The 13,527-nt window shown below is 37.4% G+C and overlaps 2 protein-coding genes across 3 annotated transcripts; one reads left to right on the forward strand and one right to left on the reverse strand.

Annotated features, from left to right (window-relative positions):
* Positions 1-2,163: 2,163 nt before the first annotated feature.
* On the forward strand, positions 2,164-7,745 carry LOC144515640 (T-cell surface glycoprotein CD3 epsilon chain-like). Its single transcript, XM_078246660.1, has 6 exons — positions 2,164-2,274; positions 2,306-2,443; positions 3,046-3,255; positions 3,356-3,499; positions 3,884-3,942; positions 6,718-7,745. The coding sequence occupies exons 2-6, from the start codon at positions 2,371-2,373 to the stop codon at positions 6,775-6,777; spliced, it is 546 nt and encodes a 181-aa protein (XP_078102786.1). The 5' UTR covers positions 2,164-2,274; positions 2,306-2,370; the 3' UTR covers positions 6,778-7,745.
* Positions 7,746-10,603: 2,858 nt separating this feature from the next.
* Positions 10,604-12,911, reverse strand: LOC144515642 (T-cell surface glycoprotein CD3 epsilon chain). Of its 2 annotated transcripts, none has more exons than XM_078246662.1 (7): positions 12,827-12,911; positions 12,424-12,500; positions 12,238-12,255; positions 11,961-12,143; positions 11,562-11,705; positions 11,236-11,300; positions 10,604-11,126 (listed from the first exon to the last, which is right to left on the reverse strand). In XM_078246662.1, the coding sequence occupies exons 2-7, from the start codon at positions 12,476-12,478 to the stop codon at positions 11,073-11,075; spliced, it is 519 nt and encodes a 172-aa protein (XP_078102788.1). In that variant the 5' UTR covers positions 12,479-12,500; positions 12,827-12,911; the 3' UTR covers positions 10,604-11,072. The 2 variants fall into 2 exon arrangements, with proteins under 2 accessions (XP_078102788.1, XP_078102789.1); XM_078246663.1 differs by having other exon boundaries at positions 12,424-12,503.
* Positions 12,912-13,527: the final 616 nt, after the last annotated feature.

The raw sequence follows: 13,527 nt of genomic DNA on the forward strand, positions 1-13,527 counted from the left end.
TGTGTCAGAGTCATTTTTCTTGTAGGTTGTAGGTTATTAAAAACGTATTAAAAAGTTTAAGTTTATAGCTTTAAATTGAGTCAACAGCAAGCTAAAGCAATGTGGTAGCTAACTTAACATGTTTGTCAAGAGGTCAGTTGGGGATGGTTGTCTCACTGCTCTGGGGGTTGGTTGTCATAAAAGTGGAGATCAGGGGCGAATCTAGGATCAGGCCTTTAGGGGGGCTCAGCCCCTGATGAGAATGTGACACAGATAGCCCCCTGCTAAATCAGTAATATTATTAGCCAATAATCTCTGAGCTAGCTACTGAACAACGTCAGCTAACGTTTTTTGACACTATTAACACTATGATGGAATTAAACCTGACACTTTATAAGTCACAGTAAACGACCAATTTGACACTATGTTCTAACATTCAGCAATTTTAGTTGCTTAAGTTTCAATTTGGGTTCTAATCTTCACCATGAAATTAATAACTTCTTCTCTGGGGACTACCAACGTTAAACTTCACAACCACACTCCTGCTCTCCCTCTGACAGATTAGATAGAGACTCAGTCAAAGGCGGGAGTCTGGCACAACCACCTCTGATTGGCCAACGCTATGTTTCTGTTAACCCTTTACTTGACTGGGTTACAGGTGCATAGCATCGGCGACAGCGCCACAGAATATTAAACCTGTTTAAAGAAAAAAAAAAAATGTTTTAAAAAAAACATGTTTTACTGAAACCCCATTCATAACAATAGGGACAACCAATCCCGCGATGGGGTTGGTTGTCACAATGGTTAATTACGTCTTGTTACAATAGGTTGGGAAAATAAAAGGGATACACATTTCAAGGCAAGATATTAGGCTTTCATTCAATGTAGGAATGACTATTGAAAGATGTTTTAATGATGAGCAATTTAAACAAGAGTAAAAAGGTGTGACAACCAACCCCGGTCTCCCTAATAAAACATTTAAGGCACTTATGCATCTTTATGATGTGACATATTATGACTTCATATTGTGGATATGGTATGGTTTTGACATTTTATGTGTCATCTATGTTGAGACTTCCTGGATCAAATTGTATTCATAATTGTTTTGACTTCAATCATCAATTTTAATTAAAAAAGCAAGTTAATTAAATAAAATGAGTTTGTCAGAAAAACAACATGGTAAAATAGAAATTCCTTTTACCAATTAAATAAATGTAATAATAACCCAGTGAACTGACTGATTACCAGTTTGAACCACTTGGGGGCAGAGCTGCACTCTGATGTACACTACCTCTGTAGTTCTAGGCTGAAGCCTATCAGTAAAAGATCAAACAGGCTTTTTATGGCTGACATGTTTTTTTAAAGTTGGGAGTTAAATGTCACTGAGTTCAAATGTGTAACTGTGAAATGACAAGTGCATTTAATGTTATGCTGACTTCACAAAGGTGTATAATCAATGTAGAAACTCAATAGTCAACCTAGACAACGTTGTAAAGACATTTTTTAACAACTTTAGTTGCGGCCTAAAACTCTTCGGCCCACATTTATGGACATCTCATTTTTGACCTTTTTACATATGACTGCTACATATCAGCTTTATAACTTGCACACATATAAGTTCATGATGAACTGAAAAATAAGCAGTAAAATGATCAATCAGCATCTGGTTCCACTTTCAAATAAACATTTTAAATAGCCTACACATAGCCTACTATTCATGCAAAAGTTAAATTATCAAAATCAGTTGTTCTACTGTACAAAGCTTAACAGCCTTGACATCAGAGTGTATTATGTATTATTTACAGTAACACTCAGTTCTTGATTCTTATCACCTACTGTAGACTACTGTGTAGATGTATTAAGGGAAATGCATATAAAACCCGTACAAATGCAGTTTTACCTCAACACTACAAAAATGAGCCATAAGAATTATTACTGAATCAAATCATAAAGTCAAGTCCTGCTTGATTGCACAGATACAAAGCACTATGTGTTATGCATTTTGAGTTTCTGGCAAAAAAAATCCATCAGGACTCACATAAAGGAGTATTTCTATGCACCATACTCAGTTTGAGGTTTAACCGTGAAATCATCTTCAAAAAACGCTTCCTGTGGGGCGTGTGTTTGTGTGTGTGTGTGTGTGTGTGTGTGTGTGTGTGTGTGTGTGTGTGTGTGTGTGTGTGTGTGTGTGTGTGTGTGTGTGTGTGTGTGCTAGAGAGAGAGCGAGTCAGAGGGAGAACCACCACGTCTACTTCTTTTAATCTGTTAGTCTTATTGAACAGGCAGCGTAGTGTTTTTTAATATCTTGTAGTGAATACATTCACAAACCTGATCTATAGAGTAAAAAGCTCAAGAAACACAGAACAAAAAAACAGAGTTTGTCTCAAGAAAATGAACAGCATGGTTGTTCGGGCCACGCTCGCCGTCCTCTTCCTGTTCATAGCTACTGTGAAGGCTGGAGAAGGTAAATATCAGTAGTTCATTTCATTGTATGTTATTTAACATAATATTTTTCAAGTCATAAACTTTCAATATATTGGTTTGGAATTATGATAACACATTCTGACAAAAGATATGACATATAAGAGCAACTTTTCCAATTTACTTCATTTCATTTCTGCGCCTTAATTGCTGCTTAATTAACTGCTAGCCTATGTTAAAAAGTGATGTATTTATTTTTGTTTGTTTCACCCCACTGTACTGTGTTCTTCTTTCATTCTGATTTACTTGTTATCTACTTGGTGGTCTACTACTTATTTGTAGTCTAGTTGCCTGAAAAGTATATAACTTAGGATACATTTTAATTTGATCACTAGTTGTATTTTTGTTACTTATTGGAAATATTTCAATATCTGTGTATATACAGTAGACATTATTAATGTAATGCACAGTAACACAAGGAAAAACCCATAATTTGAGTCTGAAGTGAGTTGAGTCTTGGAAACACACCTCAGCTGTCTGATCATACTCATTTCTCCCTGAAAAGTAATGAGGAAGAGGGGTCCTGGTGAAATGACAAACTAAAGCCAGTACACTGAAGTTAACTTAATATCTGTCCTATTACAGGAGGAGTAACATTCTGGAGAGAAAAATTCACATTGACCTGTCCTGAAACTGGGAAATGGTTCAAGGACACAATCAATATTGCTGAGGGAAATACATACACAAGAGATTATAATGGCAAAACTAATGGCTTATACCACTGTGAATACAACACTGGTGATGATAATGGTGGAAATATTATTAAGAAATATTATTTCTACGTGAAGGGGAAGGGTGAGTAAAAAAAAACAATCATGATTTATCACAATGTTTTATCTTTGTTAGTTGTCCTTACTGAGCTTTCACCCGTTTATTGCTGTTTTTTGTCCTCTAGCGTGTGCAAACTGCTTTGAGCTGGACTCGTTTGTGGTTGGGCTGGCCATTGTTGTGGACGTGTTGGGGACAGCATTTGTGATGATGGTCATTTACAAATACACCAAGAAGAAATACTCAGCTGGACTTCGTCAAGCTTCCAAAGGTATGCACCCAAGCAGTTCACAAAGAACACAGCGTTTAACTACTTTACATGTCTTAGTTGAGTAAAAGTTTACCTATGTCCCTTGGAACGACGCACTTTTCATGCATCATTTAGTTTTGATACATGCTGATTTTTCTGTGAGACCTATCAGCAATTGGGAAATAGAATTGTACATCTAGTATACTTATGCAACTGATGCAGCTTTTGCAGTTATTTTTAAGTAGACCTATTCTGTTAGACTGCCTGGGTAGGGACTCACTTTACTGGTAAGGCAACGCATAATTTAGCTGCATGCATAATCAACCACAAATCATTTGTTTTAAGTAAAGTCTGATAGCACAAGTGATTGGAAATATCACACATCTCTCTGTCATTATCTTTTAGCTCCTGCTCGTTCAGCAGGCCACCACCAGGCTCCACCTGTCCCAAACGCTGACTATGAGGTAGGTATTGTGCACTTCATTTTCAGATGCATTTTACTTTTGCATTTGTTGCATTCAAAAGATTGTCTTTTCCATGTCTAGTTAAAATGAGTGCAGCAGTAATTCACGTCATGTTAATCATGTTTCAACCAGAAATTGTAAATTGCCAAACATAATCGTTTTTCAAAATAAAACCAAAAAGCAAAAAATGACTTGTTTTGTCAATACTCGTTTTCAAAACCTAAATAAAAAAACATATAATGACTAGTTTTTCCAATTTCCGATTTTGTTCTGAATGAAGAAAAAAAACGGATGAAGGGAGTTTCGTTGAATTTTGATATTTTCAACTGACACAAATTGCGTGACCCGGAAGTGATCTCTGCTAGAACCATAGACAGTATAAAATAATGGACCAACAGATCCCGTTGCTCTGGACGGAGACCAGTGAAGGATATTAAAAGCACTTTTCCGGTGAGCGCTGAGCGTTACTGCGCAGCCTCCAACTGAGAGAGATGACGTAGATGTGACGTGAGCAACCTGTCTGAAAGTTGAAAGTCTTCTGGTAGCTGTGCCAAGAGAAATCTGAATCATTCCGAATCTTGCAGAGACGGAGAGCGTAGGTATATGTAAGAGATACCATAGGCACAGGCTAATTATTGCTAAACTAAAATACTAGTTAACATTAGTAATTAAAGTTAAACAGCTGATGTAAGTCGAAACTGCCTGCGAGCTTCTCCTGTACTATACGGTAATTCCTCTACTATGCGACAGTAAGTCCCGTGGTTATGACACAATCGTTAGCCTATTTTTACAAGAACATCTGTTACGGAGACATAACGTGAGGTACAAGGTAATGGAGCCTATTATACATTGTTGTGTTTCTTTAGAAATAAACAATGGACAAATAGAGTCTTTAAACGCTTCAGATGTAAAGTTATTCACTGTCAAAGTGACATCAAAATGAATGGCAGTCAATGGAATGCTAACGGCGGGTGGGCGCTAGGTAGCATCAAAATGGCGCCATAGGACCTACGCTTTCCAGACATTCGCTTACCCCCTTGGATAGAACACTATCAGATATAGCACGCAAAACAAACTACGAAAAAAAGAAAAAATAACATCATTGTCCAGGACTGGAGGAATATTCTGTCATAATTATGCAGCTTTTTTGACGATGGCAAAACGCAGAGATTTCCACTGCAGCAGTAACGTTTAGGTGTCCTGAGATGGTCGGAAATGACTGTCAGAAGACGCGGCCAGTAAGCTTCACTGAAGTATCAATAATATGACATTACACTCGAGGGAGGGTTGGATTTAAAAGGTTTACATTTTGGTTTTGGAAACGAGTATTGAGAAAACAAGTACGTTTTTTGCTTTTTGGTTTTATTTTGAAAATTGAGATCGAATGATACACGGATTCCTGTGTCCATGCAAAAAAAATCATGGAAAAATAAAATTAGTTGAGGTTAGACAGGGTGGTTTTTGTCTATTCATTTTTAAAAACTTAAAGGAATAGTTATTTTGAGAAATACATTAATATTCTCTCTCACTGAGAGTTTGATGAGACAGACCTGTCTCCCCAAAATTATGTTGCCATATAAATAAACTGCATTCAAGGGACATGTATTTTGTCCCAGATTAGTTCGTTTTTGACGTATCACAAATACGTTTCTACAAGTCTGCATTCAAAGCCTGCATATGGTTGGAGGTCGGGGTTGAAGGATAAGTAAAACAAGCACGGGACTTTCACCCAGGACTCTATTGTTTATGTCCTGTGTAAAACGTCAACATTGACTTATTTTACGTAAGGTACTTACCTAACGTACTTACTGTAATTTACGTCACATTAACGTACTTAACGTATGTACATAACTTAAGCTATGTAAAAAATGTAGGCTTCTCATTTTAACCCAAACTATGCTCTTTTTCTAAACCTAACAAAGTAGTTTTGTTTTAATAAACAATGTGAACCATGTGTTTAAAACTGCAGCTGTTCAAACATACGCTGTACGAAGACATGTTGAAACAAAAATAATCCAGGAGAAAATACATTTCCCTCAACACGTAATTGAGAATGCAGTTTAGTTGTATAGGTACCTACTTTTTTTAACCCATCATACAATTTAAAAATCTTCTCATCTAACTAAAAAAAAGAAAACAAAACTAAAAAAGAAAATTTCCAAAAATGTCATGTGTTTCTTAAAGTAAAACAATTTCATTTTCTAAGTTAAAGGCCCAGTGTGTAATGTGTTTAGTTGTTCATTATCAAAATCTGTGTTGCCCGTTCACAAACTTTTTTTCATGAATATTTACCTCCACCATCAATTCCAAGTATTCCTTTTGGCTTGAAATTTTACATTTGCATTTGCATGAACTGGGGTAGACGCTCCATATTCATGCACCATCTTGAAATACGTTAGCCGGTAAGGGACATACAGGACATACTGCTCCGTCTTTCGCGTTTTCGCTGTCACATGATAAACTCACAGGTGCTGCTAATGGGTATCGTCGCTTCCCGGCCCTTTCTGAAGCGTGAAGGCTACCGTAGCTGTAATACGTACTTTGAACTGTGTGGCACGAGAGAGTTGATTGGACCTTTAATATACTCAATATAATTTTAAAAACTCTACTTTCTGACAACGTTTACAAATGTCCCTGGAAGCCATGTGTGACTGTGATTAATGGTTGTATTGTGTAATGTGATTAACCATCTTAAAACAAAACATTTCCCAAATGTATGGATTTATATGACTCTATGATGGACCTAATGTTGTTTATGTTGTTTTTTTTTGGCAGCCACTGAATCCTCGCACTCGTGCCCTGGAAACTTATGATTTATTGAACAAAAATGGATAAAGACAAGTCATCTGTCGGTTCTGGTTCACTGGTTAAAAGGCTGCTCATGCGAAGGCGACATTCATAAAATACATACACGAACATGAGGCATGCTCCCAGTAGCATGCATCCACTGGCAAAAAACTAATTTTCTCACTTAAGCCTGGTATTACATAGCCAGGCAATGAAGTTCAGTTGTCCAGGTATGCTGCCACCACCGTGGTACAACAGAGCTGAATGGTATTTAGTTTGGGATCCTCACAGTATTTAAAAATTATAAAAATAACCATACATTAGTATTTCCCAACCTGAGGGTGCTTAATATACATAATGTACAGATAATGTTCTGTTCTTTTGATATTGTCATACTGGTGTTGGCCTTAAATGATATGATGAAGCATTGAGATCATAGTTAAAAGTGCTGTTATACTGGACTGCATTATATTCAGAAGTGTTTCTAATATCATTCCCTTCTCATGTATGTAAATAGAGAGGACAAACAAACTGAATTTAACCTAGGACCTCACTAATAAACATAATTGACTTAACACATTTTCAACATCCCAAAAATGTAACATTATCAGCATCGTAAAGATAGAATTTATGGCAGAGCTGCTGTATTGGATTTCATTAGATTGTACAGGTGTACCCAAATAAAGTGATCACTGAGTGTATACAGTATATGTTTTTTGCAGTGTACTGATTCTGTAATATACAGCATTGGCCGAGAGTTTAATTTACAATTGTGTCATAGATTAAAAAAATCACATTGTCATGTCAAATAGAGAGATACCCGAATACATGTTTTCTGTACATATATGTTTATGTTATGTTGTCAGACATGTAAAACATTTCTGCACAAACTCATTTTGCTCATCACAGCAACTCGCGTACTGCTTTTTCGATCTAATCTGTTCTATTGTTACTGCAATTGTTACTGCAATGGACACACACATGTGTCACTGATGAATAAACCACAGTCAGCAGTGTTCGGTTTCTTCTGTGTTCATGGCTGGAAACAATACTGAGATGGTTCTACAAATATATCTGTATGCGATTCATGAACCACAGCCCATATATCCGTAGCACACCCACATGCACACAATCCCCATCAATAGGTTTTCATCACTATAGAGCCTCTCTTGGTGTGAGTAACATGACATGCTGTCTTTGGAAACATATATCTCTGAAACTTGTCTCAATTCATAAACATAGTTTATACCCATAGGGCGCACAATGGAAATGTGTCAAGTTTTGCCCTTCTGTCTGTACAAATGTGTTTTTCCCAGCAGTGACTGAGCACAGCTGTACTGATGGAAATACAAGTGGGAAACATGATGTAATATTTATTCTTCTACTAATAATTAATAATTCTATCATACTGCATGCAGCTCCAAGGTATAGTGTTTAGTGGAAACACACCCACACTTACTGCTCAGTTATCTTCATCTAACATCAGCTGTATGTGTGAGAGAGAAACAAAGAGGTAGAGTAAAGGGGGGGGGGGGGGGGGGTTGTATACAATGTGCTCCTCTATCTGACTGTCTTAAACCGAGTCAAACCGTTCCCACACAGACCTACATCTGCTCAACAAGTGTATGTGCTTGCATGAGCGAACAGCTGTGCACGAACGTACATTAACGTGTGTGAGTGTGTAAAAGTGTGTGCACATGCATTGAGGCATTGGTTTAGTGTGTGTGTGTGTGTGTGTGTGTGTGTGTGTGTGTGTGTGTGTGTGTGTGTGTGTGCGTGTGTGTGGGTTGTGTATCTGAGTGGAGCTGTCTAAGTTTCGTTGTTTGATCTCTACCCTCTTCCTTGGGTAGAAAACAGCAGTTTGTAGCTTTGTCACAGCAATGCCAAGAAGAAAGTGAAAGAATCTGAGCAGTGAACAAAGAATTTTAACTATAGGATTATCTGACATGGGGGGGCTTCCTCTTCCTCTCAGATAGTCTATCCTCCTCTTCTTTGTTACTATTTTAACCTTTCTGTCTCTGCCATCTTCCTCTCTGCTTTCCTCTTCACCCTTGTTGTGTAATACTTTCTATCTCTTGTGTTCTCTCTATATTTTCACCTATTTATATCTTTGGCGCAGGAGACGTAAATGGACCTCTGAAACATTATCACCCTTAAAAGATGGTAATGAAATACAGCAGCAATAGCAAGTGATGGAAGACCTTTTCAGAACCTTTAGTAAAACTACAAATACAACAATGTAAAAATACAAAATTACTAAAAATAATAAGTAAACGCCCTAAATGAAAGAATATAAGTACAGTATGGTAACTAAAATGTACGTCTTTATTTGGCAACACCTGTAGTTACTGGTGGTAAGCGAGAGGTTGGTTTGAAACTACCGGTAACTTAATGCAGCTCTGATACAGCTGTAGGTGAGTGAACAGTAAACAGTGAGGCTGACATCAATGAGATAATGTTACAATTACTGGACACTGGACTAATGCATGTCAAAATCCAGGGCGGAAATGGCAGACTCCGACACTGAAAATGAAAACTACGATATTGCGATGTAACTCTTGAATGTAAATACATTTAATAACTTTTGCTATAAAAAAATCAATCATAACATGCCTCCCAGTTATTGGCCTCCTAACCCCTAACCTCTCAGACCTCAACAGCAGAGCCATCGCATGCAGAGCTCACATCATAGCACATCCTCAACCTTTCTTAAAGGCTGTTTTATGCTTCTGTGTCAAATCGACGGCGTACCCCCGCAGACCCCCCTGCGTCTGCCGTAGCTCCACGTGCACCTCAAAAAATGTGTAACTTTGAGCCGAGGCGACGCAGACCGCAAGGACTGTGATTGGTCAACTCGTCCTGTGTGTTGATAGTCGGTGTTTCAAGCAGCCTACTGTGGGGAGTAGCAACGTGCTAGTTCACTGACATAAGCTTTGCAAATAAACTCAGACATATTTTGGTTACAATGATGGGATTATCCGTTTGTAAAGTGTCTATATGTCAGTAACGTTTTGAAATTAGCACTTCGCCAGCAAGCAGTACTTTGTGGGCAGTTGAGCTAAAGTTTGCTTGCTAACATAACATAAACTGGCTGGCAGACACCTCGCAAATAACCTCAGACTTAATTTCTGGTTACAGTAACTAGGTCAATGGATTTTACTATGTCTATTTCTCGATACTTTTTACAAAATCTAAGTAAGAAAAGGCCAAACAAATAAGATTAATATTTTAGCACGACAGTCTATGGGGTTTGCCATTCTGAGTACTGTTTCAGTGGTGAGCAACACAGACACAGGCGACACAGACACACGCACCCCCTAGTGTTATGGCGGTGAAATGCCCCGCGATGCAAAGCAACCCCGACGCAGAACTCCGAAAGGGTCACGACACCGTAGGAGCGACGCCGTAGCTATGGCGTGGAGTTGACGGAGAAGCATAAAACAGCTTTTACACTGCATCCATCTGGCCGTAGATACCAGTCCCTGCCTGAAAGCGTTATGTTATGGCAGGGGGAGTTTTGTTCCCTCCCTGTGAAATATTCACATATATTCAAATATACCATCTGAGTGGTTTAGAGGGGAAATGTCTCTTTTGTGGGAGCCATTGGTTTAATCTTAAACAGTGTGTTATTTTTTTATAAGATTCTAATATATTTAAAAATCTTAACTAAAATCTTAATCTGAAAAGTAAGTAAACTACTAATCATCGTTGTCAAAACAAAATATATATAACATTAAAAAGCACAATATATCAGAAGTAGCAAGTAAGTACCGCAAAACCTTATCTAAGTACAGTTCTTGAGTAAAATTTACATTTAATGTACTTGGTTACTTTCCAACACTGGTTATAGCTACCAACATGACAAGACAGCATGTGTTTTTTTTCTCAATTCTTTATTTTGCATCATAACAAGGACACATGAAATGAAAATAAACACTTTATTTTTAAGTCATGATATGAGGTGGCTGTAGCCCTACTTACAGAAAGAGAAGAAAAAAACAGATAATGAATGAAAATACAACATTGAATAAAATACTACCAAAACAAGAACAAAGACTGATAAACACTGAACTATAACATACAGAAGGTTAACAGTTACTCATTATGTGAGTGGTCTTTTACATAAGAGCAATGTCTTACAGGCATGGTGAAGCTAAAAGATAAGAAAAAAAGCTAAAACAGTTACATACAGCGCAAATTACATTAGGGAGGAGCGACACCCATCCCAGATACCAGACTTTTCCCTCCTGCAGATGTTGGAGTTGCAAAGGAAAACATGGAGAGTATGTTGTCAGCTGGAGGGTTGGGGGGTTTGCGTCCCAGGCTCCGAGCCAGATCGCCTTTTATTTTCTGTTGTTAAGTATACCATACATGTCTTTCTGATGAGGTTTCAGAGGCTGAGGAAGGAACAGTGGGGTAAAGATCAAAAGACTTGTTTGTCATTTAATTTTTTTTTTAATGATAATCGCATAATGGCAATGGATATACCTTCACATTTCAGCTTACCTCGTAATGCTGATTGGGAGTTCTGCTGCTTGTTTCATGTGGACCAAATTGCGGTCTATCAGAGCCTGAGGATAGATGTATTGATAATATCAATATAACAAATCAACAAATGGGGTTAAGTTACAAACACATTTTGATTTGTTATTTTATTTAAGTTAATAAATTGTGAATGCATGACTTTTTCTTGTTTTTTGTGTATGTGTTATTGCTACTTTTACTAAAGGATGAATGAATGATAGATAGATAGATAGATAGATAGATAGATAGATAGATAGATAGATCGATCGATAGATCGATAGATCGATAAATTGATAGATAGATATTACTTTTGTTGTGAGAGGTGATTGGACCGATCCGGTTCTGAGATGCAGTGAGATACACAGCCACTCCTATCACAATCGTAGCTGCCACGTTTCCAATGACTATTCCCACTATTGAAGGCACGTCGAGCTCTATGCAGTTGTCACAGGCTGGACACACACACACACGCATGCACACGCACGCACACACACACACACACACACACACACACACACACACACACACACACACACGCACACACGCACACACACACACACACACACACACACACCGGTGGCTTGAGAATCTGACATTTTGTAAGCATGATTACTATAAAAAAAACTGTGTTTGATACAGTGTAAATACAAGTAATAAAATAAAAGTACACATAAAACTAACAAAAAAAGTCTTGCTGCAGAACTTACTCCGAAATTTCACATAGATCTTTAATTCTTTGTCATCTTGACTGATGCATGTGTACTCCCCTGTGTTCACATCGTTGTATTGCACGGATCCGTTTAAGGTCTTTCCATCAAATGTTATATCACTGTTTTCCCCACAATTTAACTTAATCTCATCATTGACATCGCTCACTTTAATCTCAAGATCTGTGAGGAAAAAAGAGAGATTTAAACATACGTTTAGGCATGTTGCTAGTTGCTATTATGCAACTCAATAAAACTGTTAAAGGAGTCGTCTTACCTTTACAACTGACAGATGCTGATGGAGTAAAAAAACATAAGCACATTTACTTTAATAAAATTGGCGAACAATTTGCTACCATTAAAATAATAAAATGGTATTTTTTTCTTAAAAACCCAACTGATGTAAGATGTTTGAGCACAGTTTCTCCTCATTTTGATTTCATGTCATTAAAACAAAACATACCTGTCAGTGTCCAAAGCAGCAGCAAACAAGCTGGCAAAACTAATTGACATTTCATCGTGTGTTTACTCCTCTGAGTTCTGCTGATGACAGAAGGAGATATTTCAGAGAGAACATGCAACAGAAAACAGGAAGGGTGCCATTTTCTGCTCCCTGTCAACCATTTTATTCAAACTATTATAACAGATAACTGATGATGACGGACAAAAAAATATTTTTAAATTGCTATTGCAAGACAGTAATATTAGCTAATCTATAATTAGATTTCAGATTTTGGGTTTAGATGATTTTACTACAATGAATTGTAATATTTGGTCCCCATCAAAGCATACACCTGTGCGCAACACAATCTGAGATTAATTAAAAATACAATATGATATCCACAGGAAATTTGAAAAGTACTGACCTTGAGAAAGTAAAGAGCTGCCGTGTCCCTGTTGTCAAAGCATCCAGTCTCCGTCTGTTGAAGTGTTGCTGTATGTGTGTGTGTGTGTGTGTGTGTGTGTGTGTGTGTGTGTGTGTGTGTGTGTGTGTGTGTGTGTGTGTGCGTGTAAGAAGGAAGTGAGTGTGATTGGTTTATTTTCCATCCCAGCAGGCTTTGTTGATTTCTACATCTGGGGACTCTGTGTCTCTGTAACGTCCAGCAAATGACACTGGTGGAATATATCTAAGTAACATTTACTGAAGTACTGGCTCTTTGCTTGAGTATTTCCATTTCATGCCACTTTATTCTTCTTCTCCACCAGAATTCAGAGGGAAATATTTGACTTTTTACTCCAATACATTTGTTTGACAGCTATACTACAGTACTAGTTAATATTTAATTAATTTTACATACAAAAACATGTTTCATCACATGATGCTCTGTTTTAGATACGCAAACGCTATTAAAGATAATTAAAACTAGCTCCAAATTGACTAACTGCAACAATGAAGTGCTACATTACTACATTATTTCACCAGCAATACCAATCAACAGGGGACATGTTTTCTGAATTGAGCATTGTTTCTTCTGTGTTACAATATGTGCTTGTTCTTAAGTACTGCAGGACTTTTATTTGGTAATGGAGTATGTTTACAGCTGCTTTTAGTCAAGTAAAGGATCTC

Source organism: Sander vitreus, chromosome 3 (assembly GCF_031162955.1).
Source record: "Sander vitreus isolate 19-12246 chromosome 3, sanVit1, whole genome shotgun sequence".
Lineage (NCBI taxonomy): Eukaryota > Metazoa > Chordata > Actinopteri > Perciformes > Percidae > Sander > Sander vitreus.